The sequence below is a fragment of the Mizuhopecten yessoensis genome, unplaced genomic scaffold, assembly GCF_002113885.1.
Source record: "Mizuhopecten yessoensis strain PY_sf001 unplaced genomic scaffold, ASM211388v2 scaffold10885, whole genome shotgun sequence".
NCBI classification, from domain to species: domain Eukaryota; kingdom Metazoa; phylum Mollusca; class Bivalvia; order Pectinida; family Pectinidae; genus Mizuhopecten; species Mizuhopecten yessoensis.
The window spans coordinates 101,333-122,128 of NW_018408770.1; the positions used below are offsets into that span (position 1 = coordinate 101,333).

Genomic DNA, 20,796 nt, shown 5'->3' on the forward strand with positions numbered 1-20,796 from the left:
TCCCCAGTATGTTATATAATTTTTTCTGGTTGTTCCCCAGTGTGTTATATAATGTTTTCTGGCAGCAGTTCCCAAGTGTGTTATATAATGTTTTCTGGCCGTTCCCCAGTGTGTTATATAATGTTTTCTGGCAGCAGTTCCCCAGTGTGTTATATAATGTTTTTTGGCAGCAGTTCCCCATGCCAGTGTGTTATATAATGTTTTCTGGTTGTTTTTCACTTTTGTAATCCTGTACATGTTACAGTTTAGCTGTATCGTGTTGAAATCCTGTACATGTTACAGTTTAGCTGCATCGTGTTGTAATCCTCTACATGTTACAGTTTAACTGTATCGTGTTGTAATCCTCTACATGTTACAGATTAGCTGTATCGTGATGCTGTTATCCGGTTAATAATTTGTAAATGTTTTCTGGCCGTTCCCCAGTGTGTTATATAATGATTTCTGGCAGCAGTTCCCCAGTGCGTTATATAATGGTTTTTGGCAGCAGTTCCCCATGCCAGTGTGTTATGTAATGTTTTCTGGTTGTTTTTCACTTTTGTAATATATAATGTTTTCTGGCAGTTCCCCAGTGTGTTATATAATGTTTTCTGGTTGTTTTTCACTTTTGTAATCCTGTACATGTTACAGTTTAGCTGTATCGTGTTGTAATCCTCTACATGTTACAGTTTAGCTGTATCGTGATGCTGTTATCCGGTTAATAATTTGTAATTGTTGTGTTAATTTACTAAGAGCACCTATCAGTGTTAGATAGGCATCAATTTCCACACACAAGCTACATTACTTCCCCACACAGCCCCGAGTTTCTGTTATCGCCCATCAATCCAGCCATGAAAATCAGTTGATTTATTTCTACTTATCCACTTGAGAGTAAATTTATTATGGTGTTCATGTAATGGTGCTTATCTAATGCTGCTCATCAGGGTAGGCTATGTGTATATGTAGGACTCTAAGCTCAGACCCCCTCTCACACCTGAGTAAGAGATTCTAGGTAATTGGAATACCTGGACGACCTCGTTAAACCATCGTATTTAACACTTGACTTCCATTAAAGAACTAGCGTTTCACATCTATGTTTTTTGACAGTCAATCACAGGATGTATGGAGTTTTAGGCCCCTCTCGTCTTTCCATGGGTGTTCATTGTTAAGGGGATCTTGTAGATATCGTGTTTCTTTTTAATTAAATTTGTTTGCTCTTGATTTGTTTCGAATTGACTACTGTTAAATGTAGCTTCAATTAACTGCCTATAGAGTAGGGACATTAAAATTAATGAAGTCGACATCACAAAAATCATCTTGTAAAAAATCTGTCATGATGATGTAAATCAAGTGGCCACTGTTATGTAGAACCCTGTATATCTTACCTAGTATTATGCATTGCCTAAATATGTACATGTACCCAGTATACAACTCCAAATACATCTTGTAAATATGGAAACATGCAGTGTTGATGTGAAGTACATACATTATTAATATTTCCAAGAATTATTATGAATTGATACAAATGTACTGAGAAGAATGAAGGGCATGTTTCCTTGTATGGTATGCGTTTGTACAGCCTGAGTAATTACTGGTTATATACGTGGTATAACAGCCTGACCTATATCTTGATAACACAGAGTTGTTCCTGGGAACATTAAATGATACTAGGTACAAAGGGTGAATTCAGCGCCAAGGTGTATCGTCTTTATCGCCAGGTTTTGTTCTGTAAAAATCTTATATACAAAAATAGCGTAATCGATCAAATGCAAATAGTTGTCTCAAAGAAGGTTTGTTTTATGGGATTTACTGCAATTGATGGATTGATTATTCTGTAACACGCAAGCATTCATGGTCTGTCACGGCTGATTGATATAACATCGACTATTTTAAACAGTGAGCTGCTTCATGAAAATAGTTATGTGGTTTTTATGGAAACGTTCATAATGAGCTAACGGCAAATAAAAACATTAATTTTCTTAGATGAAAGGAATTCTACAATATGTTTAAATCTTGTTGGAGGAAAGTGTGGTATGCATTAGGAGGGTGTTGGCAAGGGTTGTCGAGAGTGGGTGTCTAGGTGAAGGTGTTAATGGTGTTGATGGGTAGTTCACTGTAGTGTAAAAAGTATGTGAAGGGGTACTTTTATATGGTACAATATGTCATATCTCTTTGCATTTGTAAAGTTTACAAGTATATAAAGGAATATGAATTTGAATTTGATTTTGGTATTGTAAAGTTGAATTCAATTTTGGTATTGTTAAGAAGGGATAGTGTTTTTGGGATCAGATGGGGATGATAAATTAAAGAGTGTTTTAGGGATAAGTGTAGTTTAACAAGATTTGTTTGCAAGGCATTAAGGGGTTCAACGAGTGAGTTTCTTGTAAGGGGTTTGAAAAGAAATAGGGGAGAGGTTGTATATTTAGGTAAGAGGTTTTAAGAGGTTGGTGTTTAGGGGATCTGGGGTTAAGTTTTATTGACTTTCAGATCAAGATGGGATTTCATTTTCCAGTGGACAGAGTGTAGAACTTGTAATATCAACTATTGTACAACTAAATCCATTTATCGTATGTTCTCAAGTGATAACATATCTGTATGTCCATGTTCCTGTTTATGTATGAAGTATTTTAATAGGTGCTTCATCATATTTAAGATTAAGAACTAAAAGGACTTGAGAAGTAATTTTCAATTCAGAGTCGTATTTACTCCTCTGTTTAGGCCTTGTACAAGAAAAGTATTTTTGGATTTGAGGCCATGAATGACTGTACTTATTATACTCTGAGCATGTACAGTCATTCACAAATCCCTCAGGTTGGGTGACTCCAGTTGACGCACTGAAGGTAAACTTGAATCCCTCAGCCTGTAGTATAGGACATTTTATGTTCTTTTTAAGGCAAAAATACACACATTTACTACAGTAAAACTCAGATTCTTTCAATAAATTAGTGTAGTTAGGATCCCATTCAGGACAAAATGTCATCTAGTATTGCTTGAATAAATTGATTTGTGAAAACGTCTTTGATTGCCTACACCCGCTTTGTAATTAAGGGATAAGTTCCGAAACCCACCAGTGCTTTACCTGATGTCTCACTTTGATCAGATGTCCCACCATCAAAGAAGTCTGAACCACATAACACCTGCTGAATTCTGTTCCTTAGACACAAGGACTATTTGAGAGAGCATGCTTCGGTGACCTCAGTAGTACAACTGTTGTTGCCCCTGCGAAATGATTATGAATAATTCATGAAACTTCATGAACAGTTCATGAAATATTCATGAATAATATTCATGAATGTTCTTGATTTGTTCATGAATATTTTCATGAAATTCATGAACTTAAAACTTCATGAATAATCTTGAGCAAAATATTTCATGAAAATTCATGAATATAAATTCATGAATATTCATGAATGTTAAATCATGAACTTTCATGAATATAAAATCATGAATATTCATGAATATATGAATTCATGAACATTCATGAAAAATGGCAACAATTCATGAATGTTCATGAATGTTCATGAAGAAAACGTCCCATTTTAAGTTCATGAATTGAAAATGCTTGAAATATTCATGAACATTCATGAACATGTACAAATTACCACATTTCATGAACTTTCATGAAAGTTCATGAAAGTCTAATACCATATGAAAATAAACAATGGAATTCCACTTGGATACCAGAGGAAATACCACTGGATTCCACCAGCAATTTGACCTGGAATTTGTGGCCAAATTGCCCAGTGGATTCCAGTGGTATTTCCACTGAAATACCTAGCCAGTGGTCACTGAAATTCAAATTGGAATCACTTATATGAAGATAACAATAATAATGGACATTCAATAGATTCTGAATTTACAGTTATGACGGTATATATAATCATTCATGCTGTGTTTAAAGTTAGAAATAATGCAAGTAACGTCACAAATATCTTTTAAACATGAAAAAATGACAGTTGAATAACATATATATTTGCAAAAGTTTTTACTGCTACATATTTAGCATTGTTAAATATGAAATATGGATGCATGGTTCACATATGGTCTGTGTGGTTTCAAGAATATGATACAGCTGACATTATTAGGTTAGAGTTGTAGAATACAGGTTTCCCAAAACTCTTGAAATTTATCTGTATTGTATATGCAAATACATGCTGGTTTCCTCGTTGTAGAACTTGCACACTTTTTACCCGGTCTACTTATTGCGAGTCTATCCATTCTCCATGTAACAATTGATGGTGTTTGAAGTTCGAAATGTTCGTCTTCTATTTCGTCTAAATCACTGAGTTTGTTCAAAGCTTTTTAAACAAATTTGGAATTAGGATCGGAAATAATAATTCCTTCACCATTAAGTTTTTGTTTTGTCAGTAACAAACACTTTATTTCCAATTGCAAGCTCCACACTGTACGTTCCAATTATTACTGTTGTCATTTTTCTTGGTAGAACTTCTTTTGCCTAAACTTTTATCTAAAAGATATTCTCTTTTGTTTTGCAAAATTATTCCTAGTATTTGCCATACCTCTTTGTATGTCTGCTTAATTGAGGTGTCACTGATAATACATTTTTAAAAAACCGTTGTTATTTTCCAAGAATATTTGGTGCAAGGGGAGATCTTTTTTTTAAATATTGCCAGTACGTGTCTGCCGCATCTTGCATGAGATTGCTGAAAAACTGTTGTGGTGCTTTAGGTATTCCTCTTTTATCCTTTTTCAATAGCAAATCTTTCGCTGTATATCTTGGGACATTTTACACATCACTGTCATCCTGCAGGCTGGTGTTATCTTCTGAGCTTGTACACATATGCTTTAATTATCATTTGAAGATCTTGCACTAAAGCTTACATCTTCAGGTTCTGGCTGCTAATAATACTGCCTGTTTGTGTCGATGTCAGCAAAGCATGACGACTCTGTATCTGGCACACTTCAAAACGATCCATCAAGCAATCGAATGCATCTCTGATGTCCGCGTCAGTAAATTTTAGGAGTAATCCCATTTTCTGAATAAGAAAAAAGTTAATAATTTTTCATTTATCTTATAAAATACTGTAGAAATTAGTATATAGGCCTACCTGTATTTTCAAAGCCCCTGTACATCAACCTTATTTTTTGGGGGGGGGGGGGGCTTTGATATCACACAAGTGGGACAGTAATTTTTATTGAAATTATATATTATCTATCTGCAAATTTCATACAAGTTAAGAACTATCTCAAGAGGTGCATTCATACTGTAAACTTCAAATTCGGCAGGGTGGGATTGGGTGCACACGCACACACGTTTGGTAATTTGGACGCAGTAACCATTAGCACTCAGTAATATATTCAATTCTGTTTTCTAACGTATAATTTTCAGTATCGATATCATTGCTAAACCCGCACGGTAAATATGACCACGGAATTAGATTAGATTATATAAGTCCGTAATATGACGAATCAGATGAGTTGTTGCCAATGTAAACCGTTGTAACATCATGATCACAGACTGGTTTCACATAATTACACATAGTTTTAACATTTCATACAAGTATTTCATAAAATCCCAATCAGATTCTTACCTTCGGCTTCGATAACCTTCCTGCCGTCTTTCGAAAATTTCTCCATCTCCACTTTCTTCTGAAGCGTATTTGGCGCGGGATTAATTTCGTCCAATCAGAATAATTCCTCTATTCGCTCCGATCCTACCGGAAGTCAATTTATAAAAATATGGCATGGAATGACTTCGGTGCGAAAAAAGACCATGTAACTTTGTCTGTCGATAAACAGGCACACCAATCGATGAAAGGAAGATTAAAACACATATAAAAAGATACGGGCTTCATCTCAATGACGGCGATGCAAACAATGGATAGGAATTGGAGTTTGAACATTCGCCCGACAGCATGTCAACAACTCCAGTTTCCCCTGGATTTTCGCACACTAGGTAAGACTAAGGCCATCATACGTTGATTAAATTAACTTAAGGAGCAATGCCATGTTGTTTCCGTAGTTATTTCAATTAAAAGTTTTTGTAAAAAGTCCAGAGGTGTAGGCGTGTCGCTGTTTTGTGCCACTAAGTCACCGAATATTTCACAGGCGTTCGAAATTCTGACAGTAAATTGACAGACCTAACGTTAAATCTTATAAAGGAATATGGACGATTAAGTCAATTACTATCGATAGTAATACTGTTATCTTGAAATGATAAATATCTCAATTTACTGTCAGAATTTTAAATGCTTGTGATTATTTTCACCGCATGGCGACGGTAAAATCCTGGGTATAATCGAAGTCAAGTATCTCTTCGTTTTTGAGGATTATGTTGTATAATATTGTACCAATTGTGAACTAATACTTGTACTTTACATAACGAAAAAATAAAAAAAAAATCCTGTTCATGATCTATGATCTAAATAAAATGTTTAGATTATTATTTTTACTGCAACTGGCAGTTGGAATTATTCTGAGCAATGTTGACTGAAAATGTTTATGTCCAATGTTAATTACCAGTAAATATACTGTCAACTTACCAGCCATGCCAGTATTTACTGGTAAACATTGGACAACAATTTCTTTAGTAAATATTAATTGCGGCCCTGAGATAATTAGCTATCTTGTCAATTACCTCATATAGAACTCCCTGATCTCAAAGATCTCATCTCGCTTTCAGTTTATAAAAGTGTGAAGGTTCATGATCTTTCCTGTTCAGGTGTCCCGCTTTGTCGGTGACTAACTGATGTCATTAAACAAACTTCAAAATACACTAGTCTCAAATTTAGAAATGGCTTGACATCCTTGAACTACCCGACTATTTACTAAGGATGTTAAACATTGTAAACCAAGCTGGAAACAATTCTGAATTTGGTCTTCAATAAACAATAGTTCCATCCGCAATAAGCCCATGCCTGCAGGTAATAACACCCTCCCCCCAATATCATTATGAATTTCATTATTTTTTAATTCATTTCCCTATATATACATGTAGCGTGTAATATATATATGTCTGCAATTAGACCACCCAATATTTTACACTTGCTCCCTGGGCTTATTGAAGGATAAATATGGTAGATGATAATTAATTGGTAATTGGCGTGTTCAGTATATCATACAAATTATATATTTCAGATCAGATTCAGAGACAAGCTCTGATGATAAATTAAACCAAGATCTAGAGGATATGGCCAATTGGCATGAAGACCAGGGTTCAATATACTCAGAATCTGATCAGGAGATGACAGATCCTGAACAGGATGATTCAGAGGCCAACAGTGATTCCGAAGATGAGAACCAAAAGGAAATGAATTGTGACTGGTGTAGTTCTTATGACTTCACTGTATTCAACTCAGAATTAGCAGTCAACAAAATTCCTAATTCTGATACTATGACTAAACTTGAATGGCTGTGCTATCAGTTTCATAGGTTTGTGTCCCATCCATCAATGAGCAAAGCAGCGTTTACACAAAATCTTCAGGTGCAGAAAATAATACACAATGACAAAGACAATATACAAAACAATAATGAAAATAATGAACTGCCAGGATGACTTTTTACCAGCTGTGCCAATATCTCTGAATGTCCTTGCAAGTCTGGGACATATTGAGTCAGAATTTGAAAAATGCCATTACCATGCCCGTGTTAAAGGAGCATGCTGAAAAATCACTCTGCATTCATGTTTTTGAACTAGTTGACTGGAGACACTGTATTAGTTCATTGCAGTAGACTAGGAAAGAAGTTCATCTTAGTCCAAATAACACCAAATCTCACATTCATAAGTGTTAAACACTTGAACATAACTGACTTAACATAGTCATATTTTGTATAAACTCATGTACGTTAATAGCTAGCCTACAATTGTCTTTGTAAAGGGTAATATATCTATTAAAAAATTGTTAAACTGATGTATTGTTCCATTTTTTCTAGTTAATACCACTTCATGCAAAATGTATTTCAGATCTCATCACCTCTGCATGGATTGTCAGAGGAGTTATAGTTCCATTGGAATTAATATTCCAGTAGAAATATAATTCCAGTGATTTTTTTCCAGTGGAATTCTACTTGTATTTTTTTGCTTCACTGGAATTCCACAGGATTTTTGTTTTCTTCTCTGGAATTCCAGTGGTATTTCACTGAAATATTTCATTCCAGTGGAATCTCACTGAAATTCCAGTGTTATTTTCAATATGTATATATATATATATATACATAAGGAGGTGAGAAGCATGTGATTTGTAGTCTGTGACCTTAACAACTGACTGAGCCACCGCTGCTCCCAGTAATTACAGTGCTTCCCAAAGTCAATAAAATCAATACAGATGGAACTCCATAATATAATTTATGTATACTTCCTGCAAAATTGGCAATTATATTTATATATTATATATATTTACATTATTATATACATTCATGCAAAATGGACATGGAGTTGAAATAACCACAAGAAAAAAAATGGTTTCTGAGGATACTGAGTTTTCTCATCATTCATAATTTCATGAATAATAGTGAATTTTGTGTATTTGAAATATTCATCAAAGTTCATGATTTCTGCTCAGTCAATCTTTAAGAAATTTTGATGAATTTTAATGAATTTGCATTATTCATTTAAATTCATCAAAGTTCATGATTTCTCAAGGATATGCCTTTCATGAATTCTGATGAATTTTAATGAATTTTTGCTGTGCATAAAAGTCCATGAATAATTCATAATCACAAACTTCATGCAGATTCATGCATTTTTATGAATTTATTAATTATTCATAAAAGTTCATGAAGAATGCATGAAAGCAGGTTGATGAATATTCATGAATAAGTATTCATGAATTTCAAACTGTCTGTATTCATGAATGTTCATGAATTGTTCATGACCATTCATGATTTCATGAATACCCTCTCGCAGGGGTGTCACCAGTGGCTAGTACAATCACCTATGAGCAATTGTACTGCAAAGGGAGTACAAGTTTACGTTGTATCAGTGTCTATTTAACATGGAATGAAATAGTGTATATATTACATTAGTCTTACTATGTAAATTGTCTTTATTGCACGTACCTGTCAGAGTGTGTACGATACCTATTATCACCTAGGTAACATGTTTCAGGCCTGTAACAGGCTTTTCCTCCAGGAGAATTGAAGCTATGATTTTCCAGTTTTACCTGATATTTCCTCAATATGAATGAAATATACATTTTTTCTTTAAAAGGTTTCCACTTGCAATTTAATGGCTGATAAATGTCTTCTACTGATTTTGGGGAAATGCTGTTGTTATTTGCAGATCCCTGCAAAATAAGAAACATAAAATTTACTGTCTTTGTCTGTGTCTCGTAACTGGAAACTTAATTTTCTATAGGTACTCATGTTCACTTTTACCTACTGCTGATTGCTATAGATATAAATTGTGTACATATTTATTCATGGATATGAGAATGTCGAGATTAAATTTCTTCATAGTGAAAAGGTGGCATATGCTCTAGTTATTAAATTGTTAAATAGAAGAGAATGTTGAAAGGTCTCTATGACTTTGTAGTAAGGACAATATCAATAACGCCTTGTTGCTTGTAACTTGTTACTTGTTGTTACTTGTTACTTGTTTGATCCATAGTTTGGATTTGAGGTTTCACCTGCTACTTATTTGTAATATATAAAGGATGGGACTGATCTTGTAAGTACAGGAATCATGTTAGGTGTAATCCGACATCCCTCCTCAGACAGGTAGGGATCAGCTATAATTACAGGCTTCTTACTTATATAGTATGTAAGACAATGAGAATGTAGGGGAGGACCACCCATGGCTGGGTCAGATTGTTTGTGTGTAACCTCACAGCTGTTATGTAGCTTAAGTCTGTAATATTCCTTATAAAGCTCTATGACTATTGTAGGGACAAAATACCATTACACAACCACGGTCATAATTTAACCTTTATCCCCTTTGACACGATCACCTGTCCAGGTAAAAATTTGTTCTGGTAGCACTGGTCAGTGTTAAACGTCCTAATAGAGTGGTCGGGTTATGAGGATAAACTGTTCTGTTACAACATAACCTGTTAAGTTTAGATATGTCTGTAATCTGTGGTGGCTAAATTAGGGATTGGAGTTGTCTGCCCCTACTAGAAAGCATTTGATTGCTATTGATGTTATGAAGATTTCTATAGGGTATTTAATAAGGTTGTTCAATGCAGGGTATTTACTACAGAGTAAAGTACTATAGGGTACTGTAAACATACTTATTTAGGCACTCTTAATCTTAGCGCGTTGTCAAATTTGAACAGATCAGCACATTGTTGCATCGACACACACGAAATATGTCATAATTTAGCATGATGTTTAAAGTGTGAAAAAATGCTAAGCTTAGACTACCTGGCTAAAATAAATATGACTGTTCAGTGTAAGAGCTGGACAATAATACAAATGAGAGCAAGTATTGTGATTCAATAATAGTTTACCAAGTACAATCTGTACTGGCAATATAGAGTTACATACATGTGATTATAATGGAGATGGGATGACCTTTACTGTCTGACTGAACAATATCACATCTGAGCTCATACATGAAGCAGTGTCTTTATGTCATGTTGAATTAAATCTGTTAAATTGATGCTATATCCATCTTTTCAACAGCATTGTTTCTATGATAGGATTGGACTATTTTGAAGGGCGAGGAAGGTCACCTCTTGATAAAGCACCCTAGAACGTAGAACGGAAAATAATACCAACATTTGATACTTATATCATGTTGATCAGCTTCTCCAGTTTTTATGAAATGAATGAAAAGTGACTTTGGGTTACTGTCAAAGTGATAGGTGAACTTCCAGGCATTGTGTCATGGCTACACATATTTCAAAGGTAGGCCTTATAGGGTTGATGCTCAAGTATATACGTAGTATCACTGTTGATTGGTATACACTTTTGTCACTTTTTGTTCAGGATATGTTTGAATCCTCTCTGTAAAAATAGGGATGTAATTATCAAAAGTATGTCTGTTTCTGCCAGACAGAGTTATAACCTAGTGACAACCACATGGATTAGTTATATAAGTGTCTCTGACAACCAGATGATCCACATATCCTTCACAACAAAGCACCTTTACTAACCTACTGACAACCAAACAGACTACCCTTAATAACGTGATAGACTATTTACCACTGACAACCTGATATCCTTAAAACACAATTTTATGCCCCCACCAGGAAATAGGGGATTTATTGTGATGCTCATGTCTGTCCTACTGTCTGTCTGTCTGTCATGCATTCAGTTATTATCAATCACCTACCATGTTAAAAATTATCTCACTAAACTCGTTATTCTGATTGTCATGAAATTATTGTCTTTTTTATTGTCATGTGATAACTTTTAGTTATAGTGTAATACTTTTTTCGAGTAGATGTCATTGGAGTTTTATTGTTGACCTGTTGGGAGAGTTTTTTGGTGTATTGATGACCTGTTGTGGGATTAATGACCTATTGTGGGAGTTTTCTGGCCTGCAGTTGATTTGTTGTTGAATGTAAGGGTGTGATACACACAGCATATCCTGTCTAGTTCAACCGCAGACAAAACATAAACAAATATTTACAATCCTTGCACTTTCTAGCCATAAAATTGTATTATGACCCTATCAGCAAACATGAGTTGAGCTGAATGTCTGGCTGTTTGTAGGATTGTCAGCAGGTATGTATTGTCATTACCGTAAATGTGCTTGTAGGTAGATGTAGATTGTTTTACCGTAGTTGTGCTAATGATGCACCAACCAATTTCACAATAAAATACTATCATTATGATTGGGGTCATAAAACATAAGACATGACTGAGGTGAATAAACTTTGTTACAGGACATACCTTATCACACCACTGTATATGTGTATATAGAACTCCAGTCTTACCTGAGACAGGAAAGACTTGGTAAGTTTGTCTGACAGATGATTTATGAGGTTGTCTGACAATTAATCAGATATTGTTTTACATGGCTATACATACAAGTCAGCAGCTAATTAACACTTATGTTATATTTCAATATTCAGTTACTTTGGATGCTTACATGATGTATATCAGAAGACAGGGGAGATAACTAAGTTGTCCTCTTCACTCCTATTACCAAACATTAATGTATGTATAAGGAAAAAGGGGAGATAACCAGGTTTTAACCCCAAACTCCTTTTGTGACATCCCTTTCCTGGTATGGTTCCACATGCCTGGAAAGAAGCCATGTCAGGAGATCTTAAAGGTATCTAATGTTGAGGAATTTTGCTCACACTAGGAAAGAATTTGAAACTGTAAAATTGCAAACAAGATGAAATACGATCAAACCTGTATTAGGACACCACCCTCAGGAAATTGAAAAGGTGGTCCTTTAACACGGGTGGTCTCTAAATACAGGTTCAGTTCACATTGAAATCACTGTAATGAGGAACATTAAAAGTGGTCTCTTAACTCAGGTAATTTATTAATAGAGGTTGTCACATGTACACAATGATACAGTGACTTGCAGACGAACTATATATATAGCTAGGTCTTATTCACGGTCATAAATTTACACTAAATATTATATGTACCTCAGAAATACCAGTAATATCCATGCCAGGCTGTCTGTTAATATATAAAAGTGAAATGTACACTATATATATACTGAGTGGGAAAATCTACAAAGGATTGTAATATAAACTTTCTGTTAGATTTACAAAAAAAGCAGGTGAAAGAAAATGTTGTGACCTGCCAATCTGTGAATTTAAGTACTTGGTAAAGTGTTAGCTGATCACCAAGAGTGTTAGAGTCACCTGTGTAATACCTCTAATCTATTTCTAACATGTCCCAGGTGTGGAATGTCACCATGTGAGAGCTGTGAGCTTTATCGCATAGCCTACCTAGCATTATACCTCCTGTTTTATGATTTATTGGTCATGCCATTATCTACAGTGAAAAATAAATTACAAAAAAATGTATTTTCATTCATGTCCAAAAGAAATAATGACCATAAACTTTACCTGTCTGTCAAAAAGAAAAAATGATTCTTCTCCTATGCCACTCACGGTTATTGACCGCTGAACTGTACAGTTCCGTACAGTGAAGCGATATCATATTACAAGTCATGTCCATCTTGTTCCATTTCTACTTGACTCCATCTATATTAGATATAATGACATTGATATTTAAAAGTGTTTGTGTATGTAAAGCTGTGACATTTTGGTTGAATAAATAAGAAATATCAGGATGTGACTGGTAAACTGACCGACTGGCAGAGGTTAGAGACTTTAGCCAGTCTGGAAGTCAAGAATCACATTATAGTTATAGCCTCCAATCTACCCCCTCCTCATCGCCCTTCCCCCTTTCTCCTCCCCCTCACCTAACTGTGATGAGCCCAAGCACTTTAAAGGTGACAGTTATATTTGAAAATAAACCTTTATTTCTTGTACAGTCAGACACAATAAAAACAACCTCAGTATAAACACCCCTAGTTTTATATTTGCCAACTAGCAAATACCACTTATGAATAACAATGGCTCCTTTTTCTTAATTCTTTTAAATGTATCCCTTGATATATTGCCAAACTCTTTACAATGCCATAGTATGGCTGGAGAAATGGTGACAGTATAGCCAGGTTTTACTATGATTTGTTTCTGTGAGATTATTCTAACCAGGGGATACAAAGGTTGTTACAAGTTAAAGCTTTGAATGATAGTGTGTAGTAAACAAGCTTTACTCTACTGATAAGTTTTAAATGATAGTGTGTAGTAAACAAGCTTTACTCTACTGATAAGTTTTAAATGATAGTGTGTAATAAACAAGCTTTACTCTACTGATAAGTTTTAAATGATAGTGTGTAATAAACAAGCTTTACTCTACTGATAAGTTTTAAATGATAGTGTGTAATAAACAAGCTTTACTCTACTGATAAGTTTTAAATGATAGTGTGTAATAAACAAGCTTTACTCTACTGATAAGTTTTAAATGATAGTGTGTAATAAACAAGCTTTACTCTACTGATAAGTTTTAAATGATAGTGTGTAATAAACAAGCTTTACTCTACTGATAAGTTTTAAATGATAGTGTGTAATAAACAAGCTTTACTCTACTGATAAGTTTTAAATGATAGTGTGTAATAAACAAGCTTTACTCTACTGATAAGTTTTAAATGATAGTGTGTAATAAACAAGCTGTACTCTACTGATAAGTTTTAAATGATAGTGTGTAATAAACAAGCTTTNTGTTTTAAACAAGCTTTACTCTACTGATAAGTTTTAAATGATAGTGTGTAATAAACAAGCTTTACTCTACTGATAAGTTTTAAATAAGCTTTACTCTACTGATAAGTTTTAAACAAGCTTTACTATACTGATAAGTTTTAAACAAGCTTTACTCTACTGATAAGTTTCTACTGATAAGTTTTAAACAAGCTTTACTCTACTGATAAGTTTTAAATAAGCTTTACTCAACTGATAAGTTTTAAACAAGCTTTACTCTATACTGATAAGTTTTAAACAAGCTTTACTCAACTGATAAGTTTTAAACTAGCTTTACTCTACTGATAAGTTTTAAACAAGCTTTACTCTACTGATAGGTTTTAAATGATAGTGTGTGTGGTAAACAAGCTTTATTCTACTGATAAGTTTTAAATGATAGTGTGTAGTAAACAAGCTTTACTCTACTGATAAGTTTTGAACAAGCTTTACTCTATACTGATAAGTTTTAAACAAGCTCTACTCTACTGATAAGTTTTAAATAAGCTTTACTCTACTGATAAGTTCTAAACAAGCTTTACTCTACTGATAGGTTTTAAATGATAGTGTGTGTGGTAAACAAGCTTTACTCTACTAATAAGTTTTAAATGATAGTGTGTGTAGTAAACAAGCTTTACTCTACTGATAAGTTTTAAACAAGCTTTACTCAACTGATAAGTTTTAAACAAGCTTTACTTTACTGATAAGTTTTAAATAAGCTTTACTCTACTGATAAGATTTAAACAAGCTTTACTCTACTGATAAGTTTTAAATGATAGTGTGTGTAGTTAACAAGCTTTACTCTACTAATAAGTTTTAAATGATAGTGTGTGTGGTAAACAAGCTTTATTCTACTGTTAAGTTTTAAATGATAGTGTGTGTGGTAAACAAGCTTTACTCTACTGATAAGTTTAAAATGATAGTGTGTGTAGTAAACAAGCTTTACTCTACTGATAGGTTTTAAATGATAGTGTGTGTAGTAAACAAGCTTTACTCTACTGATAAGTTTTAAATGATAGTGTGTGTGGTAAACAAGCTTTATTCTACTGTTAAGTTTTAAATGATAGTGTGTGTGGTAAACCAGCTTTACTCTACTGATAAGTTTTAAATGATAGTGTGTGTGGTAAACAAGCTTTACTCTACTGATAAGTTTTAAATGACAGTGTGTGTGGTAAATACTGATAAGTTTTAAATGACAGTGTGTGTGGTAAACAAGCTTTACTCTACTGATAAGTTTTAAATAAGCGTATTACTCTGCTTCCTTTTATTTCGACAAACTTTTATTCTTGGAAATTTATCTCTGGAAAATGTTGTATTTCTCACCACGCAATGGCTGATAAATGTAGATACACACAAGTTACACCTGCGCGAACATGGATACTTTGTAGATATTCTATTCCACCTAAATATGACACAGGACACAATCAAATCTGAATAATGCATTAAAAATAGATAATTTATGAAACCACAACTGTTACTGTTTGTTATTCTAGAATCTAAGAAAAAAACAGGAGCTTTTTGACAAGATAAAGTACTGGGGTCAGGTAACGACACAAATTCCTTTACATCAGTGTATGCACGCTCTCTTGCATGTGACAAGACTTGTTCATTACACAGTACCAACACATATATTGTTGTAAATATACAATATTGATGTTATATATCAGGTTACTTGGACCTCAAAATGAACCATGTAAAATTATTTTCTATGAATGGTGATTTGGCTCTTGGTAATTACAATGTAATTGATGTTTAGAGTGTTCACAAGAATGCATGCATGGATCACACTGAAATATTAATTCATTGTCATGAAATTATCTTTAAGGGAGGTAACTCTAATACACACCACAGGTTAAAAGTAGTATATTATATCCTTAAGGTAGTGTTACTCCACTTTTCTGCTGTATCCCCCCCCCCTAAAAATGAGAATTTTAAAATTTTCCCCAGTAACTAAAGTGATGTAGACAAATATAATTACACTGATTAAGTACCTTACTTAAAATTACAATAAAGAGGTACAGGGATAGGAACCGTGTATAACCGAAAAGTTTCTGTTAAAAGGAAATTATATACAAATACTGTACTTCAATGTATTTCTTTTTGCTTAAGGAAATTGGCAAGTAGCTCAATGTTTGTAAAGTGTGGAACAAATTGGAACTCTTCTTTATTGAAGATACAGCACAGAGCACGTGACATGTTACCTTAAGGAGACAACAGACACTGCATGTTATGGGATATGGGTGTGACTCTGTGGTAGTAAGGGTTTGTGCTATACCAGGATGCTTCGGATGCTGGCAAAGTGTACCCACTAACTCCAGGATTACTACTCAAACACCGGACACATCAAAGGAACATCTCCTGCCTCGGCTAAATCTCATCCCACATCTGGTTATATTTCACAAAGAAAATCATAAATATGAAAATTAAAATCATGTTGGCTTGATGTTTCGTGCACAGTTGCACACACATCTCTCACTAGGACAGTGCTCGGCAGATTTACTTCATCGTTGCAAGTCATAATTGGGCAAATATGCAAGCTCAGCTACAGTCAGGAGCACTCAATGTTATAACAGTTGTGATGGAGATTTTGATAAATTGGTTACATATATGAAATACACGGTATTTATTATTACCTGGTTATCTATAGAGAAGGGTATGGGGTAAAAACAACTTGTCCATATTTAGGTTATATCAGATATGCAAATTGAAACAGTGCACTCTTTTAGACATTTTTCTAAAAACATTATGCATGTAAATATAATATGCCATTTAATGTTTATTTCTGAAAACTGTTGATTAAGATGATATAATCTAAGTGCCCTTAACCTGTATATACAGTTTCAAGCCAATGTGATCACCTGGATATGTTCACAGCTTGACAAGTTACGAAATTGAGTTCCTACACAATACAGAATTGTTATACACAAGTTTATTAACATGTTTTGCATGTGTATTTCGTACCACTGATGGTCGCAGATGTTGGATAGATACCCAAGGGGTATTTACTTTAATAGATCCTAGTGAGACCTGTTAGCATTCCTTGCTCACCTGGATGTATTTAGTGGGTCAAGGTAAGCCTGTCCACAGCAGGCTAACTAACAGGGTACATGCATATTTGAAATCAAGCCAATATTGCGAGGTGACCCCGATACATGATGTAGTTATCGGAGGTGTTGTAAGGTGTACTCCACCCCGGTTTGTTTGCATTGCCCTCAGATCCCAGCTGTCGAGTGGACATACCCATGCTCTATCTCTCCGTCACTCTATTGGACCCCTCACCTGCCACAGAACGACCAATTTAGGTACCTGAAGATCCTCGTAGATTAGTTTAGAGCCTTGGGATTTATTTTCTTGCAATTTGACCAAGATATGATTGAGATAGGGTTGTGTTGGACATACCTGAAATGTGTCTCGTATCTCTTCACCTAAATCCAAGTCAGCTAATTTGCATTTTCTCGAGATGTGGTTTTGCTGTGTACGTGTATTGTGGTTTTATTGCTTGTCTATATAAACATACTGCTGATGTTATCTTTATCTTCAAGGTCACAAAACTTTTATTTTTCTTTAATTTCTTCCATCCATAGATTCAAGACACAACAATCCAAGTATGCTTTTAAGAAAACAGATGATTTGAGTGTGGAAAATGATTTTACTTGTATAACTTGTGATAATGTAAGGTTTCTGTTGGTTAACTCAGATTTCTTGAGTTTCCTGTGATGTACCTGAGGTTTCATTTGCCAGTCAAGGTCCTTCTTGAGTTTTTGAGTTTTTGTGATGTACTTGAAGTTTCTTTTGCGTTTCAAAGTATCTTTTTGAGTTTTCTGTGATGTACCTGAAGTTTTTGTGAAGTACCTAAGGTTTCTGTGGTCTGTGATGTACCTGAAGTTTATGTGAAGTACCTGAGGTTTCTATGAAGTACCTGAGGTTTCTGTGATGTACCTAAAGTTTTTGATGTACCTGATGTTTCTTTGATGTACCTGTTGTTTCTGTGATGTACCTGATCTTTCTATGATGTACCTGATGTTTCTTTGATGTACCTGAGGGTTCTGTGATGTACCTGAGCTTTCTGTGATGTACCTGAGCTTTCTATGATGTACCTGAGGTTTCTGTGATGTACCTGAGGTCTCTATGAAGTATATGCGTATCAAAGTATCTTTTTGAGTTTTCTGTGATGTACCTGAAGTTTTTGTGAAGTATCTAAGGTTTCTGTGGTCTGTGATGTACCTGATGTTTATGTGAAGTACCTGAGGTTTCTATGAAGTACCTGAGGTTTCTGTGATGTACCTAAAGTTTTTGATGTACCTGAGGTTTCTTTGATGTACCTGTTGTTTCTGTGATGTACCTGAGCTTTCTATGATGTACCTGATGTTTCTTTGATGTACCTGAGGGTTCTGTGATGTACCTGAGCTTTCTGTGATGTACCTGAGCTTTCTGTGATGTACCTGAGCTTTCTGTGATGTACCTGAGCTTTCTGTGATGTACCTGAGCTTTCTGTGATGTACCTGAGCTTTCTGTGATGTACCTGAGCTTTGTATGATGTACCTGAGGTGTCTGTGATGTACCTGAGCTTTCTGTGATGTACCTGAGGTCTCTATAAAGTATATGAGGTTTCTGTGATGTACCTGAGGTTTCTGTGCTGTACCTGAGGTTTCTTTGATGTACCTGAGGTATCTGTGATGTATCTTCTTTGATGTACCTGAGGTTTCTTTGATGTACCTGAGGTGTCTGTGATGTACCTGAGCTTTCTGTGATGTTCCTGAGGTCTCTATAAAGTATATGACGTTTCTGTGATGTACCTGAGTTGATTGTGATGTACCTGAGCTTTCTGTGATGTACTTGAGGTCTCTATAAAGTATATGACGTTTCTGTGATGTACCTGAGGTTTCTGTGCTGTACCTGAGGTTTCTTTGATGTACCTGAGCTTTCTTTGATGTACCTGAGGTTTCTGTGATGTATCTTCTATGATGTACCTGAGGTTTCTTTGATGTACCTGAGGTTTCTGTGATGTACCTGAGCTTTCTTTGATGTACCTGAGGTTTCTGTGATGTACCTGAGCTTTCTTTGATGTACCTGAGGTTTTTGTGATGTACCTGAGGTTTCTGTGATGTACCTGAGGTTTCTGTGATGTACCTGAGGTTTCATTGATGTATCTTCTATGATGTACCTGAGGTTTCTGTGATGTACCTGAGGTCTCTATGAAGTATATGAGATTTCTGTGAAATACCTGAGGTTTCTGTGATGTATCTTCTATGATGTACCTGATGTTTCTATGATGTACCTGATGTTTCTGTGTTGTACCTTAGGTTTCTGTGATGTACCTGAGGTTTCTGTGATGTACCTGAGGTCTCTATGAAGTATATGAGGTTTCTGTGAAGTACCTGAGGTTTCTGTGATGCACCTGAGGTTTTTGTGATGTACCTGAGGTTTCTGTGATGTACCTGTACCTGAGTTTTTTTAGTTAGCTGTGACTTACCTAAAGTTTATAACATGTACCCCAAATCTTTTGATTTTCTTGTGATTGATCTTTTCTTTTATACCTGAGTATTTATACTTGAGTTACCCTAGCTGTGATGTCACCAGAGTGATGGAGTTTACTGTTAAAGCTGAGCTTTTGAGTTCCTGTTACATACGGGAAGTTACTGTGATATTTACCTAGGGTTTCGCTTAGTCATCAGGAGTTGAGAAAAATTACAACATGCTTATGTTTACAATGAGTAAGCACATACATAATTAACCCAGAGAGTGTCTTAAATAGACAGAATTATGTCGTATACCTGAGATTTCTAACACTGCTACACTATATGTACATTTCATTGCAGTTTTTAACCCAATCTTAATCAGAAAATACTTTCTTTGTTCTTTTCATATGAGCATTAAAATTTACAGGCACATGAAAGAACCTTACACCTGTTAAAATAAACAAACTAAGTCTTTAATCCTGGGAACTAGAGCGTCTTATCTCTGATGTGATAGTCAAATGTTGACATAGGGCTTGTTTACACCCAGATCAAACCTTAATGAACAAAGCCGTAACCCCAGTATTCACTGCACTTCATTCTGGTAGGCCCTACGTGGGGTATTCACTGCACTTCATTCTGGTAGACCCTACGTGGGGTATTCACTGCACTTCATTCTCTGGTAGACCCTACGGTACAGGCATCAGTCAGGACTGATCTCCTGGCTGTTTACTAACGGGGGACACAGGTGACAGCATTCAGACTAAATCATTACTTTATTTGTTTATAAAGATCTGTGTAAAATTAGAGAAGTTACATATGTATAGTCATGTTTAGTTCTTTTCCTTTACCTAGCTGGGGTGCAATACACAGCTTGTTAGCAGAAGTCTAAGAAAAAGATTGTTTTTCATTGGAAAAAATGTCATTTCAAATATCTTTCACAGAAAATAAAACTTACATTTTACCATAAAAGATAATGTTATTCACTAGGAAGAGTAAATTTTATTTGATATCTGAAAGTGGGGAATTGGCTTATATCCGAGTATAAACATAGGGCATTATTATTAGCTCAGATCTCTTCCCCTTTACCCAGGAGCTACAGAACACTTGACTTTGTAGCTAATGGCCGTTTCTTTACTTGGGGTTGAGTTTAACACAGAGCTTGTTGTTCCTTATATCCTTTTCCTTTA

At 34.9% G+C, this 20,796-nt stretch overlaps 2 protein-coding genes and 1 long non-coding RNA gene across 4 annotated transcripts in view; 2 read left to right on the plus strand and 1 right to left on the minus strand.

Annotated features, from left to right (window-relative positions):
* The window catches only part of LOC110463298 (laminin subunit alpha-1-like), a 135,752-nt gene that overhangs the window by 20,536 nt on the left and 94,420 nt on the right, over positions 1 to 20,796 (plus strand). The gene's annotated exons all lie outside the window — the stretch shown is intronic.
* LOC110463300 lies at positions 3,945 to 5,635 on the minus strand. The gene is made up of 2 exons (XR_002464370.1): positions 5,529 to 5,635; positions 3,945 to 4,973 (listed from the first exon to the last, which is right to left on the minus strand). It is a non-coding gene; the product is annotated as an uncharacterized LOC110463300 (long non-coding RNA).
* Positions 5,662 to 7,847, plus strand: LOC110463299. The gene is made up of 2 exons (XM_021517795.1): positions 5,662 to 5,893; positions 7,075 to 7,847. The coding sequence occupies exons 1-2, from the start codon at positions 5,853 to 5,855 to the stop codon at positions 7,490 to 7,492; spliced, it is 459 nt and encodes a 152-aa protein (XP_021373470.1). The 5' UTR covers positions 5,662 to 5,852; the 3' UTR covers positions 7,493 to 7,847.

What these genes read in the sequence shown, in the direction of transcription:
- LOC110463299 (XM_021517795.1), top strand. Translation starts at nt 5,853, where the DNA reads ATGTCAACAACTCCAGTTTCCCCTGGATTTTCGCACACTAG. An exon ending in CCTGGATTTTCGCACACTAG is followed by an intron (nt 5,894 to 7,074) that starts GTAAGACTAAGG and finishes TATATATTTCAG; the next exon opens with ATCAGATTCAGAGACAAGCT.